This window comes from Fukomys damarensis, unplaced genomic scaffold (assembly GCF_012274545.1).
Source record: "Fukomys damarensis isolate Sample0158 unplaced genomic scaffold, DMR_v1.0_HiC HiC_scaffold_32, whole genome shotgun sequence".
Classification (NCBI taxonomy): domain Eukaryota; kingdom Metazoa; phylum Chordata; class Mammalia; order Rodentia; family Bathyergidae; genus Fukomys; species Fukomys damarensis.
In genome coordinates, this window is record NW_022900944.1 from 35,114,935 (window position 1) to 35,128,928 (window position 13,994).

The 13,994-nt window shown below is 47.6% G+C and overlaps 1 protein-coding gene across 1 annotated transcript in view; it reads left to right on the forward strand.

Annotated features, from left to right (window-relative positions):
* The window catches only part of Zfhx3 (zinc finger homeobox 3), a 234,412-nt gene that overhangs the window by 77,102 nt on the left and 143,316 nt on the right, over positions 1 to 13,994 (forward strand). The window contains exons 4-5 of the mRNA XM_033757937.1: positions 1 to 408; positions 5,866 to 6,362. Of these exons, the coding sequence (XP_033613828.1) occupies positions 1 to 408; positions 5,866 to 6,362 (905 nt within the window). The remainder of the gene's footprint in view (positions 409 to 5,865; positions 6,363 to 13,994) is intronic.

Sequence of the window (13,994 nt, forward strand, 5' to 3'; positions counted from 1 at the left end):
GGGCGGCGGCGGCGGCAGCGGCGGCGGCGGCTGCAGCGGCCAATATCAGCAGTTCCTGCGGGGCCCCCTCGCCCACCAAACCAAAAACCAAACCCACGTGGCGCTGTGAGGTGTGTGATTACGAGACCAACGTGGCCAGGAACCTCCGCATCCACATGACCAGCGAGAAGCACATGCACAACATGATGCTGCTGCAGCAGAACATGACCCAGATCCAGCACAGCCGCCACCTGGGCCTCGGCAGCCTGCCCTCGCCCGCCGAGGCCGAGCTCTACCAATACTACCTGGCCCAGAACATGAACCTGCCCAACCTGAAGGTGGACAGTGCTGCCTCGGACACCCAGTTCATGATGAGTGGATTCCAGCTGGACCCCACCGGGCCCATGGCCGCCATGACACCCGCTCTAGGTGAGGCTTTCTGCGTGTGTGTTTGCTCTGGTGAAAGGAGTGTCGCTGGGGAAAGTGCAGAGTAGGCCGAGAGCAGTCCTGTTGATTCGCTCGTTTTTTTATCGGCTTGAGTTGATTTGTGTTGAACGTTTTCCCTCAAGGATATTGAATCGTGTGTGTACATATGGAAGATTTTATACATTCGACAGAGCTGTGATTGTACCCTGGCTACGTAGGGCTGGGATTAAAATTTAAGTGTTTCCTCTAGTTTTTGGCTTATGGTCAACCTTCCTTTCTGTTCCCGTTCTCTCCTTTCTCTGTCTCTTTCTCAATTTGAAAAATCACCATAATCACTCAAAACTTTTGGGTTCCATTAAATATTTATTGAAACTTACAGGAAACTGTAGCTGGGACGATCATCTCAATAAGAGGAATCAGGACAATTATCTCAATAATTTAGGGACAATCATCTCAATAAGAGGAATTTGAAACCGTAGCATACCTTATTCATATAACCAAAGGCTGGTTCTGTGCTGAGCTGGGACCCATCCAGATAGATTTCTCAGTGTACTCTGTGTATTTATGAGGATCTTGATGAAAGAGATGTGGTCTTTTTCTTTCTTAGTTTGCATTAGTTGTTGGTTATTAGCATAGTTGGGAATTAATTGGGAATTAAATTGCCCCAGGGACATCATAATGAGTGGTGTGATAGACGAAAAATGAATAAATTGTAAAATTGTCTATCAAAGAAAGCCAAGTTTTAATAGCAGTTAGATGTTGGCTAATGAAGCCTTTGTTGCCATGAGACACAACTGTGCCTTAGAGAAGTCGAGTTAGCTATTTCTAGTCTTTATCTGTGTGATGTTTTAGTGCTAATTGTTGCTGATGAGCTATATTTTAAGGGTGTCAGTTGGCTTTCTTTCACTGTGACAAATACCTGAGATAATCAGTTTATATATGTATGTATGTATGTTTGGGCTCACAGTTTTGGAGGTTTCAGTCCTAGCCAGTTGCTCTCTTTGCTTTTATACCTGTAGGGAGGAGGTTTGTCATGGTGGGAGCACGTGGTGGGGGAAGTTGCTCATCTCCTGGTGGCAGGGAAGTGAATGCAGAGGAAGAGGAGGAGCCAGGTCCCTGTATGCCTTTCAGGGCTACTTCCCCACACAACCAGAAGATTGCCAACTAGATTCCACATCTTTTAAGGTCCTGTTACCTTCCAGCGGCGCCACAAGCCAGGGACCGCATCTTTAACAAATCGGTCTTTGGGGAATACTTTTTCAAACTGTAGCATCAAGTCTTACCACTCGGTTTAATAGTATCTGAAGTAGGACCAAGAGTATGTAGGATTTAGATGCTGAAAATTGTTCTGTAGGTAAAAAGAGTCATAACCACTTTCATGAGAGCTGCTTTAGCCTGAAAGTCTAACAGGTGGTTTCATGATGGTTGGGCTCCTCCTTACCTCAGTCTTTATGCCTTGGAAGAATGCTGCTGCATGGGCTGTACTGCGTGACTGGTAACTTAGGACCAGTGGCAGTGGCCTGAGTTGAGCAGTATCCCGTGACTACTGTGGAAACAAGTTGTTCCTGGCAATAAACTGTGAGCAAGTACCTTTATTCTGAAATGGTTCTAGGATTCCCAACCTTTTGCCTTTCCTGGGCCACATTGAGTGAAGATGATTTGTCTTGGGCTGGATATAAAATGTATAGTGTATTCCATATATATAAGGAATATAACTTATTTTTTATTATAACATTTAATAAAAAGAATAAATGGCCCATGAGCTGCAGGTTGGATACCTCAATGCCAAGGAAGCCAAACCTTACAAGCTTGTAGGTCTTTATTTGTGTGATGTTTTAGTGCTAATTGTTGCTGGTGAGTTACATTTCAAAGCATTCAGTTTATTCTTTATGGTATGTATTTCACTTTGAATTCGTGACTCTAATCTTGTTTTCCATTTCAAAACATTAACCTGTTGATCCTTTGTTTTTTTTTTTCTTTTTGGCACCGGGGATTATGAACTCAGGTCCTTGCGCTTGCAAGGCAGGTGGCGGAACCACTGAGCTAAATCCCCGGTCTCTGTCGATCCTTTATTATATTACCAAACGATATGAAGCTGTTTTGCCGACTGGTTAATCATGGAGGCATAGGGATCCATCCTCTTAATTGTCCCGAGTGAGCCACGCACTCTGGGCGATGGGCATCGCTGCTCTCAGATGTTGTTTTGTTTTTTTTAAAGCCAAAAGGAATTGGAGTATTCTAGTCTGGAGATATGAGAGAAAGATCTTATGAGTAAACTAGACGTAATATGAGTAGAACAAAGATGCAGAAAATGAATGAGTTCATGTTAGGTGAAAGGAAAGTGTTTTTATTTTAAAATGGGTAACAGGCTCGAATTGAGTGGAGAAATGTTTTACTCTTGTACTTGGTATTATGCACTGTCCTGGGTGTGAAGGCAGATGAAAAAAAAGCAGAAGAATGCATCCCTATGTTCTAGAAGCGACACTATTTTTTTTTAAAGGAGAATCGAGTTCTTCCTTGTAAGGACCTTATCCAGCTCAGTCGAGAAGGGCCCTTCAGTCTCCGGTGTCACCACCACTTGTCATATAAGGTGAGCCTCTGGTGACATCCTGTTCCTTCCCTGGGCCATGAGATCTGTTGAGATGATGAGAGTTATGGATGCTTTCTGCTGGAAGCCTCAGTGGCTGTGGGGACCGGAAGTGTCCCAAGGACTCATAATTGAAGTTGGATGACCTCAGGAGAAACTGACATATGCAAATGAAAGGAGCCCAGGCATTTTGTTCTCTCTGTGACTGTGCTGATTTTTTTTCCTTTGGGTCATTTATAAGATGACTGTAGGAGTTTTTAAGATAATACTAGGCTTTGAAGAGGGGGAAATGGCTTTTGTGAAATACATTCCTGCTTACAGAGTTAATGTTCTTATGCTTCTTTCGACAGAACTTTCTCTGTAGTTCTGTCAAACAGGTACTGATTGTGGGCTTTCTTCCTTTCTGGAAGACTTTCAGGACTGATACAATGTGGTTGGATTCACTGCTGTTTATAGACAGGATGTTACCCCAGAGGCCATATGAGGAGCCTCTCAAACATCCCTTAGACTCTGAAGGTTAGCGCAGCACTGAGGAAGGGGTCACACCTGTGTTTCCCAGGTAGCCAGGCAGCCACCAGGTACTGTGAGGCTCAATAGTGCCCCTGCTTCTGCCTGTGGCTCTAGAATGTGCCATCTACTCTAAATGCATCTCTCAGGATGTGCTTGGGGGTGAACTGGCTTGCCAGGGTGTGATCCCACACCCAGATAGTTGGCGGAGCTCACGACTTGAGACCTGTTAAGTTCCCTTGATAACTGCCTGAGCATCAGGTGAAGTGCCTGTACCTAAATTGGTTGCTCCTGTGGCCCCTGGGACTCCAGAGCCCTGGAAGTGTTTCTCCATGGTGTGTTTCTTGATGGGCATCTTGGCTTCCCTGTCTTTGTGGCTTATCTCGCCTCTCTCTGCTTTATCGTGATTTGCATTTCATCTTAAGAGCTTGGAATAGGAACAGGGACTTATTTCCTCTGCGTGCTCAGAACACTTCTCATTTTCACACAGGCATCCAGCAAGTGACAGCTGAATTTCTGTTTAGAGCAATATTGATGTGCTGAGGTTAAATTTAAAAAGTGGGAAGATTTGATGCTTCAGGTGGTTGGCATCAGAAACAAATATATGTCTGCTCCTTGTCTTACCCTGCGGGCAGCTTCTGCTTTGACTGAACGCCGAGTATGTTTGTGTGGATGTTGCCTGCCCTTTGTCCCCATTAAGGGATGGAGTTTGTTTTTTTATTTCCCCCCTCTTTCTCTTTTTCTCTCTTGTCCTGAAAAGAATGTCGTAGTTATGGCTCTTCGCAGCAGGGGAGACGGCAAGAGAGACAACAAGCAGGAAGCCTCCTAAGCCTTCTGGAATGCATGTGCGGAAGATTTCTGTGGCTTATTAGACTGTCCACAGACTTCAGAAGCAGCCCATCTTGGAGCCTGTGCTGATCTTTCCACTTGCAATTCCTCATATAGTGTAAATAAGAAAATCATTAAAAAAATTCTTTATTTGATGAGCTACTACCTTGGATTCTAATCAGTCATAATAAAAAGAAAAAAAATAACCTTGGCCTAACCATATGTAAAAGGCCACATTTAAATATCACCTGGGGGTTGGGGCAGACCTAAGTGTACAGGTATTAAGGGGGAAGCAGAAAATAGAAGCTGATGCTCAGCTTTCTGTGTGACCGTGTGCTTCTAGGTAATGGAGGGGAGGCTGCTCTTTCCAAGGCTTTCTCGTGGTATAAAAAGAGCTTGCTGCATTAATTTTCCACAGCGAAGGCCAGCCTATTCCTGCTTTATGCAGGGCAGTGATGGACTGAAAAAGGACAGGTGTAGAGAGGGAGAAAGAGGTCTTTCTCAGACCCTTTTTAGGGTCTGTGAGCTGACCCTCCTAGTCCATTGCCTGTCTCAGTCCGTTTCCCCAAAGGCGTGCCATGTTGGTTCTTTTTGACCCTTGTTGGGGACACCTAACACGTGGGTATCTGTTCAGTGGGCCAGACACTTGGTGGAGGGTCAGCAAGGAGAAGGCTGGACTGCTGCACCCTAATAGGGACGCCAGCTCTGACACGGTTCTGTGTGTGGCTGGCCATGACTGACATAGAGAATGTGACCTGGCCTGTGGTGGATCTGCTTCTCCTGAGGTGTGTAGGCTCAGGAAAGGGAGATTGGTGGACAGGTAGGATTTTTGACCAGGGTGGGTGTGGTGAGGAGTAGAGAGATCACTACTGACCTCTTTTGCTTTAGAGCTGCGCGGTCCAACACACTCGTTGCACATGGCTATCTAAATTAATTACAATTAGGAAGTGACATTAATTACAATTAGAAATTCAGTTCCTTAGTTGCGCTGTCCGTATTTCAAGTGTTCTTTAGCCACGTGTGGCCGATGACTACTACTTGGACAGCGCACAGCTGTGGGACTTTTTGTGGCAGTTCTGTTGGTGCTGGCTTAGTTGAATCCTGGGCCTGATTTGGATTTACCCTAAAGACTTTGTGTTGTAGGTTATAGCTCGGCTCATTTCCAGTGTTGGAGGGGTTTGGAGTGGTGGTTTTTTGTCTTAGCAGTGAATGATACGGGTTTCTAACTTTTCCCAAATCCCCAGAAAGGGAGTGAGTCGAGATCATTCAAAAGGGTGCAATTCCATCCCTTTTCCTGTGCACTTTTTTCCCCTTAAAGAAGGAAAACACAAAGCCTTCCATAAATCTCGGAATGTTCGTTCGCAGGAAAGATTCAGACACCTCAAGTGGACTTTGTTTGTTTTCCAACCAGCAGAACCTCGCGGTACCTGCAGCGTGACCTTGTCCTCCCTGGACCTCGGCTGAGGGCGGAGGAGGGCTGGGTGGCTCCCGGGCCGTGAGCCTGTCCTCTCATGCTCCTCTTCTGTCCTTCCCCACAGTGGGCGGTGAGATCCCCCTAGACATGCGGCTCGGGGGCGGGCAGCTGGTGTCAGAGGAGCTGATGAACCTGGGCGAGAGCTTCATCCAGACCAATGACCCGTCCCTGAAGCTCTTCCAGTGCGCTGTCTGCAACAAGTTCACGACGGACAACCTGGACATGCTGGGGCTGCACATGAACGTGGAGCGCAGCCTCGCGGAGGACGAGTGGAAGGCTGTGATGGGGGACTCCTACCAGTGCAAGCTCTGCCGCTACAACACCCAGCTCAAGGCCAACTTCCAGCTGCACTGCAAGACCGACAAGCACGTGCAGAAGTACCAGCTGGTGGCCCACATCAAGGAGGGCGGCAAGGCCAACGAGTGGAGGCTCAAGTGCGTGGCCATCGGCAACCCCGTGCACCTCAAGTGCAATGCGTGCGACTATTACACCAACAGCCTGGAGAAGCTGCGGCTGCACACGGTCAACTCCAGGCACGAGGCCAGCCTGAAGTTGTACAAGGTAAGAGCTGGCTCCTCGGTGCCGGGCGCGTCTCTGAACCGAGTTGTTTGGTACCGGAACAGGTGGGGGAGGGCCGGGGAGGGGACCATTAGTTCCTGCCATTTTCCTGCTGGCAGCTGTGAGGCAACCCACGGCTGGAAGGGGTGCTGGCATCACTTCCCGATGAAGCCGAGGCGTGGCTTCCCTGGTGGCTGAGGTTCTTGTTCTGGGGTGCTCCATTGTGGAGGGCAAGCTTGGTTTCTACCAGCTGGATACCGTCCCCTTTCCACCGTGACTGTCTTTATAGGTGGCTTTTTCCTTACTCGCCACCACCACCACCGCCTTCCGTGATTCTGTGTCTCCTTCAGGGTCTTGTTCTCCTTTCCATCTTCCGTATCTCTTTTTGATTTCTTTCTCCTGGACGCCCCCGGTGTGGGTCAGCCAGCCAACACCGAGCACCTTCTGCAGGGCAGGCACTCTTGTAGCTGCGTGCCTTCATCAGGGCCTACAACAGCACCCCCACCACAGTGACCCCACCTCACAGAGCTTCCTTCGTGTAGGGGGAGATGGGTGATAAACCCCATAAATAAGTTATACGGCAGGCTGCGAGGGGGTCCATGCTGTGGGGGAAAATAGCGTCAAGTAAGGGGTCCTTTGTTCTTTGTTCCCTGTACGTTCTATATTTATGTCCCCTTTATCTTCCTTCTGCTGATCTTTTCCCGTTTCCAGGCTTCTCCTCTGCCCTTTCTCCCCTCTGCCCCCCGACCCCGTCTTTCCTTTCCACCCCATCCTCCGAACCCCCTGCCCCAGCCCTTCTCTCAACTTCGCAGGCGGTGACAGAGGGGAGGGGCTCCGGATACTGTAAATAGTCCTTTCCCTCGCACGGCAGGATTGCTCCAGACGTTTCTATTGATTTTCACTGGACTTAAAGCCTCACCTTTTTCTCTAATCATCCCATAATGGCTTTAGTATGAACAATCAGGTACAAATCGCCATAAATCTCCCCAGCCTCATTCCACATACCTTCCACTCCCTTCTTTGCTCTTTTCATTTCCGTTGCTGTTGTTATTAGTCTCTCTCTCCTTTCTTACTGTTTCTCCCATCTTTGGGCCAACCAGTGTTTAGTGTTTGCGGCTCTGATCTAACCAAGTCCCCTCCCTACTCGTGGTGATTTTAGATGGAGACTCCACCTAAGGAAGAATTCTGATCCTTTGCCCATTGTTCATCTCTGCCAGGTGACTATAATTCATTTTACAGTTGCTTGTTCCCAGTGTGGTGGGCGGCTTGTGTGCCAGGGATGAGAAAACATTTTAGGGGAAGGAGGAGGATGCAGGAGTGAGGTAGCAGGGACAGAATGTTCTGGAAGTGACTGCTCACTCACTCCAGTTACAATGCACTGGGGAAGGTCTGGACACCGAGCAGCCAATGCCTGTATTTTAAGTGAGCAAGAATCTTACTGGAGTGGCTTAGCTTTGTGCCACCATTGGGAGAAAATTCTCTTTGCAGTCAGTTTAAATTGGAGGTCTGAACCGGCCACAGGATGGTGCCCATGTGATCAAGAAAACCTGATGGAAAAACCGGTGGAAAAAGAATTTCCAAAGGACCCAACTGAGTAAAATTTGTACAAAGGACTCAGGGTGGCCATTGAAGGTTGCATGCCACTTTGATGCAGGGTCCTTTAGAGGTGGCTTGAAGTTGGCCACTTCCATTTGAGGGAACAATTGGCATCTAGATTATAAAATGCCCGCAGTGGTAACTAACTTCACTGCATCCTCCTCGGAAGTCTTGACTGTGAGTATACCAGGCACGTGGCCTGGCTTCTGAAGGGCCTGGAACTGGGCACGTTCACTGACAGTAACGCTCCCCACTAGGCCCCCAAACCACGTCCTCGGATCACACCTGGAGAGTTAGGGTCAAGTATTTTCGGGGAATGGGGTGGATATGAAGGAGTTAATTTCTTTGTGTGTTTTTCCACTACCAGCTCTGGCTACTTATCCTCCTTGGCTTCAGTAAATTCTGTATTGGGGATTGAACTCAAGCCTTCTCACTGAGCTATATCGCCAGCCCTTTAAAAAATTATTTTTTGAGAGTCTTACTGTATTGCTAGTTATCTAAGATGAGCCTGAACTTGTGATTCTCCTGCCTCAGCCTCCCAGAATACTGGGATTACTTTTTGTTGTTGTGGTTAAGGTGGGGGACAGGACACTGCTGTCCTGAGTATTGGGATACAACAGAAGAAGGTGAGACCCCCGAGGCCAGAGGAGAGATGCCTGAGTAACACATTTGGCTTGCAGGTCCCTGGGGCGAGCAGCTTCTTGAGTGAAATTCCGGATCAAGTTCCCTGCATCAGGAGCCAAAGGTCATTAGCGTGGCCTCGTTAGTCTTTGAGTAATGAATGTCCCTGTGCTCGCTGAGGCTCCACCAAGGGTGGGGAGCTTTCCTACCCACTCCTGGATCACACAGGATTATCATTCCAGTGCTGGCCCTGAGCCCTCTTGTCCCTCGGTGACGAAGATAAAACTTCTCTTGTCACCAAGGGGCTCCCTTTCCCCAGGTTTCCTCAGCCCATGGATTCAGGGTGGGGTTTGGAGGTGGCTTTGAGTCACTTTTTCTCGAGAGTCACTTTTTCTCAAGGCCCTGGTGTGGCCTGTAGTAAATGGAGATTGATTGCATGTTATTTTTCCTCTTGCTAATGTAATCCATTAGCCCGGCACATGCATAATCAGTTTAGAGCACAGTTAACTGGATGTAATCGAGTTCTTTACTGTCTGCTAGAGAAACCGCTCCAGATGCGGCTGACCCAGAGCGGGCACGGCGATTCTCACTCACAGCCCGCCTTACACACCCCTGCCCCTCTGTGCCTAATTGTTCACGATTGGCCATGGAGACCCCCGAAGTTGCTTTTACTGCACCCAGGAAGAGGCTTCCCAGAAGCCCTCCTGCCCGCCCCCTTTCAGCAGAAGCCCCGCCCATCCCCTGCCCTTCACGTGGGAGAAGATGGAGCCGTGGTCTCAGGAGGTGTAAGTACTGATGTGGCTTCCCAGTGTGTCATCTCACCCCACTCCAGTGAAGCGTCACTGTCCTTGGTGCCTTCTATGCTGTTACAAGTTGTGCATCCCTAATCTGAAAATGCAAAGTCTGAAACTTTTTTTTGAGCACTTAACATGATCCCACAGGTAGAAAACTCCATGTGATGCAGCGTAGTCTAAACACAGGCTCACCAGCAATAGCACAGGTGCGTGTCTGTAATCCCAGCAACTCTGGAGGCTGAGGCAGGAGGATTGCATTCAAGGCCAGTGTGGGCAGTTTAATGAGACCCTGTCTCAAAATTTAAAAATAAAAAGGGCTGGGGTTGTAGCTCAGAGGTAGAACATTCTTGGGTTCCATCACGAGTACCATAATACCAAAACAAAACGTAAGTGCACCGAAAATGTTTTATGAAATTACCTTCTGATTGTGTATAAGGTATATATGAAACATAAATCTATTTTGATTTTAGATCCAGGTTTCATCCTCAGGATACTCATTATATAAATGGAGATATTCCAGAGTCAGGAAAAAAAAAAAAAATCCCAAGTCCAGAACACTGCTGGGTGCCACACATTTCTGATAAGGGTTACCCAGCCTGCCCATATGTTGCTGTGTTAGGACTGAACTTCCAGAGGCATGGGGTGACTTTATCCAGACACAAGATGGTTAACTGATCTGCAAAAGCCTGCCGATACTGTTTCTGTTGCCTAAAACTGTCCACTTTTGATTGCTGCGTGATGCCAGTTTTTAAAGTGAGGATGATAGTCACGTACTCTTCCTCCCACCTCCTGGAGAAGGGGGAAAGGCTGGAGAGCCGCAGCATCGGATGGAAGTCTCTTTCCTTTCCTTGGGACCCCCAGGGGCCTTCTGCATGGTGTTCTTGATGGAATTCCTTGGGGATTCTTTGGGCTGTGGTCCAGCCCTGGGGTCCCATATCCACATCCTAAGTTCTGCCCCGTCGGGCACTGATCTCCGGGGCTCCAGGGAAGCTTTGAAACCAGGCTGTCGGTGTCTGTGTTTAGGGACTCGACTGGGCTGGAAGGAGTTTGTCATGGGCAAAGTGAGTGTCTGTCATCATGGCTGAGCTCCAAGACCCCCGTTCTGCATCTTTCTGTGTCCACGCGTAGCATGCCCCTTCCCATCTTGCCACCCTCTCCACCTAGAGATGTGGGGTGCCCTCACCTGTGCTGATGAGGGGAGTAGCTGGTACCGACCGTTGCCTCCCACACCCCACTCTCTTCTGAGCTCTGCTGATGAGAGAGATCCTGGGTCTGTGGGCCGTGGGGTGGGGCTGCTGTGGGTTGTCCACGTTGACTTTGCCTTCGGGGCGATGTGGCATCGGGCATGAGCTGAGATTTGTGGTCTTTTCGGCGTGGGGAAGGCCTGGAAAAAGGCCCTTGGAAATATGTGCACACCTGTCAGCTATCAGAATCTGGTTTTTCCTTTGATGTCTTTCTTCACCTGCGAGTCATTGGCATGGAAATCCATCACCTTTAGCAGATAGATTAAGACCCCACCAGGATCCATTACTCAAACAGTTCCCAGCTGAGGTGCCTTTGATGAGGCCAAGACCCAAGGTTTCCTGGTCCTCTTAAATTATACACCAAGAAGCTTGTCTACCACACGTCGGGTCTGGGCCATGTGTGTGCTGCTCTGGGCCAGTGAAGCAAACGGGAGAAGCCAGTGTCTAAGCCACCTTCGCTTAGCTTAGAGTAGGAGGCAGAGTAAGGCACCGATTTATTCAAATACACACAGAGCCAAATTCTGCAGACTGTAGACTTTTTACTCCAGCCATCCTCGGAGGAGTCTACTGTGTGGAGGAGTCTACTGTGTGGAAGGAGGTCAGCGGCTGTCCATGGACTCCGCATCACTTCTTTCCCTTGTGCATCAGAAGCTCACTGGGGCCCAGTCTCCCAGCAGGGCCATAAAATTGTTGTGTGTTAGCTGGACAAATCGAGACAGCGGACATCCAGAAGATGATTCGGTTGGAAATCTGCCTTCTTCATCGCCTTAATGGCGCACTGGAGCGGGGCGGTCTGGGGGCGCAGGAAGACAGCTGCACACTTCATGCCTGAAGTGGTGACGGCGGCCTCTGTCTTGTCCAGACAGGAGAGCGCGTAATCCTCTGGGGAGCCCCCCTCCTCCAGCCGCTCCTCCCTCCTGTGCCCTTCACCCCGGGGTGGCTGCACTTTGAAGCACCATTACGCAGGTGTCACCTGGTTTGTAGCGTGACTCTGGAGCCAGGTTTCTTCCAACCTTGTTTTCTCATTAGGTGGACCTCTTTTGGGGTTTGTTTCAGGGCATACTTCTGCTGCCTTCTTTCCCTGCGTTGGTGCCTTCAGTCAAAAACGAGAAGTGGGGAGGCTTTTCCCAAGGAGGTAGACGATGTGAAAGGCCAGCTGTGCCGGTAAATTTTAGCACGTTTAGCCTTTGCTTTCTGCGGAGCAGCTGGGGCTGTGAAGTCCCTCTCCCTCTCCCTCTCCCTCTCCGGGTGGCTGGGGCTCCTCGCCCATGGCTTGCGCTATGGAAAGTTGGTGCCTTGCTCTGGAGCTTTCTTGCCTTTTTCTCTGGTCACGCGTGTCCCACACCTTCCCTCCAACCCCACCACCACGGGTGTTATTCCTACGTTCCTCTGAGTGCGGTAGGTGCAAGCCTTTGCCAGGTCACACTGGCTGTGTCATCGCGCACGCCCTCAGATCAGGAAGGTAGGGCTGGTGTTACCTTTCGGCTCCCCATAATGGAAGTGAAATCATATTAGATACTTTTTTTTTTGAGTCCTGTACTTAATATGCCACTTGTGGAAAAACCAGTTCTACAACCATTAACCAGAGCCTTTCTCTTCTTTTTTTTTTTTCTAAATGCAAAGTATGTTTGTTCTCTCTCTCCTTCCCTTCCCCTCAACCCTTTTATAGATGGTAAAACACAGATTAGACCCTGTTAGAATATTATGTTCTCAATTTTTCGTACATAGTATTCTGTTTTACCTCAAGCGTAAGCTAATAAAATGTGGATTGCTTATTTTTGACGGTTAAAGTAGTATTAGTAGTACATGTTCATTCAAAAAATCCAGGATAGGAGAAAATGACTGTCAGCCTAAGCATACCACACAGTGGTGCATTTTTATTGCATCTTCATACATGACATCTTTATGCGTTTTACAAAACTGGAATGATATCATGTATAATTATACCCAAGACCCCTTAAAAATATCTTTGTGTACTTTTTTCAATAACTATTAAATTAAAAGACCTTTTCTACTCTGACTTCACTCTCCAAAAGCAAGCCATAGTTATATTTAGTTTATATTCTTCTGGTATTTTTTTCTGTGCTGCTGTACAAATGTGTGTGCATTTGTATGTAAGTGTGCATGTATGTGTGCACATGCATACTGTACACTTAAAGCTAAATATGAATGAATTTTGTGTATTCAGCCTTTTCATGTAACTTTTTAATCACAAGAATCATTTTAGGTCAGCACGTACAATATAGATCTGGAATTTTTCTTTTTTAATGGCTGCATAGTATTCTGTGCCTTAACTTGCTTTTTGTTGCACATGGAAGTTATTGTCACTCTTCTGATATTGCCAATAATGAGTTAGAAAACACTGTCCCGCATTCTCAGAAGGGGGATTGTACTTCCCAGTAGTCTTTCAGAAGAGTGAGGACTGTTTCATTCCCTCCTGACATCATGCCAACCCCCCACTGGCCAGCACCATATTGTTATTCTCTGTCTTCATCATCAGATAGACAACACTGGCCTGACGCGAATCTTTTTAATTATTAGATTAGGTGAGCATTTTTTTCAAGTATTTATTTACCATTTGCGTTTTGTGTGGCTTTCCTGTTTACAGCCTTTGCCTGTTAGTTTCCTTGGTTTGTTCCTTTTTCTAATCCTCTCTAATCTGAGAGCCTGCAATCTTTGGTGTACTACGCACGCTGCAATAGTTTCTCCTGGTCTTTCACCATCTTTAATTTTGCATATGGTACATTTTTATAAGGAGATACTTTACATTTTGTGAAGACCATTTGTCAATTTGACTTTTCTTTTTTCATAGAGAAGCTTTCTCTTTGCTAAGATTTATCTGTCATTTACTAGCTGCCTTATGTATATTAACTGATTCTATCTCTTTTGTTTTGCCTCATTTCAAGTGGGGACCCTGAGGTGCAGAGGGGTTGCAGGCCACAAGCTAGGGAGCATCGCGGGAGTCTGTTCATACTCAGGCGAGTGACACTGCTTAATTGATTTCTTCAGCAACCTCTCCCCACACTTTTTATCCATGAGGATTGTATTTTGTTTATGGGAGGCTGAGGCAGGAGGATTGCCACGTTCAAGGCCAGCCTGGGCAACTTACCAAGACTCTATGTATAAATAACAATTGTTTTAAAAGTCTTCATATGTAGGTTGCATAGCACGAGCGAGGGCCTGAATTCAATCTCTAGCTGTGGCTCTCTCACACCCACACCCACACACACAACAGTGGTCTTTATCAGTGGAATGGAGAGGAAGAAGGGGCTTAAAGGCCAGTTCTCTGGCCAGGGATTTAACTCAGAGGTGCCGTCGCCTGCCTCACAAGCACAAAGGCCCGAGTTCTATCCCTGATTAAAAAAAAAAAAAAAAAAAAC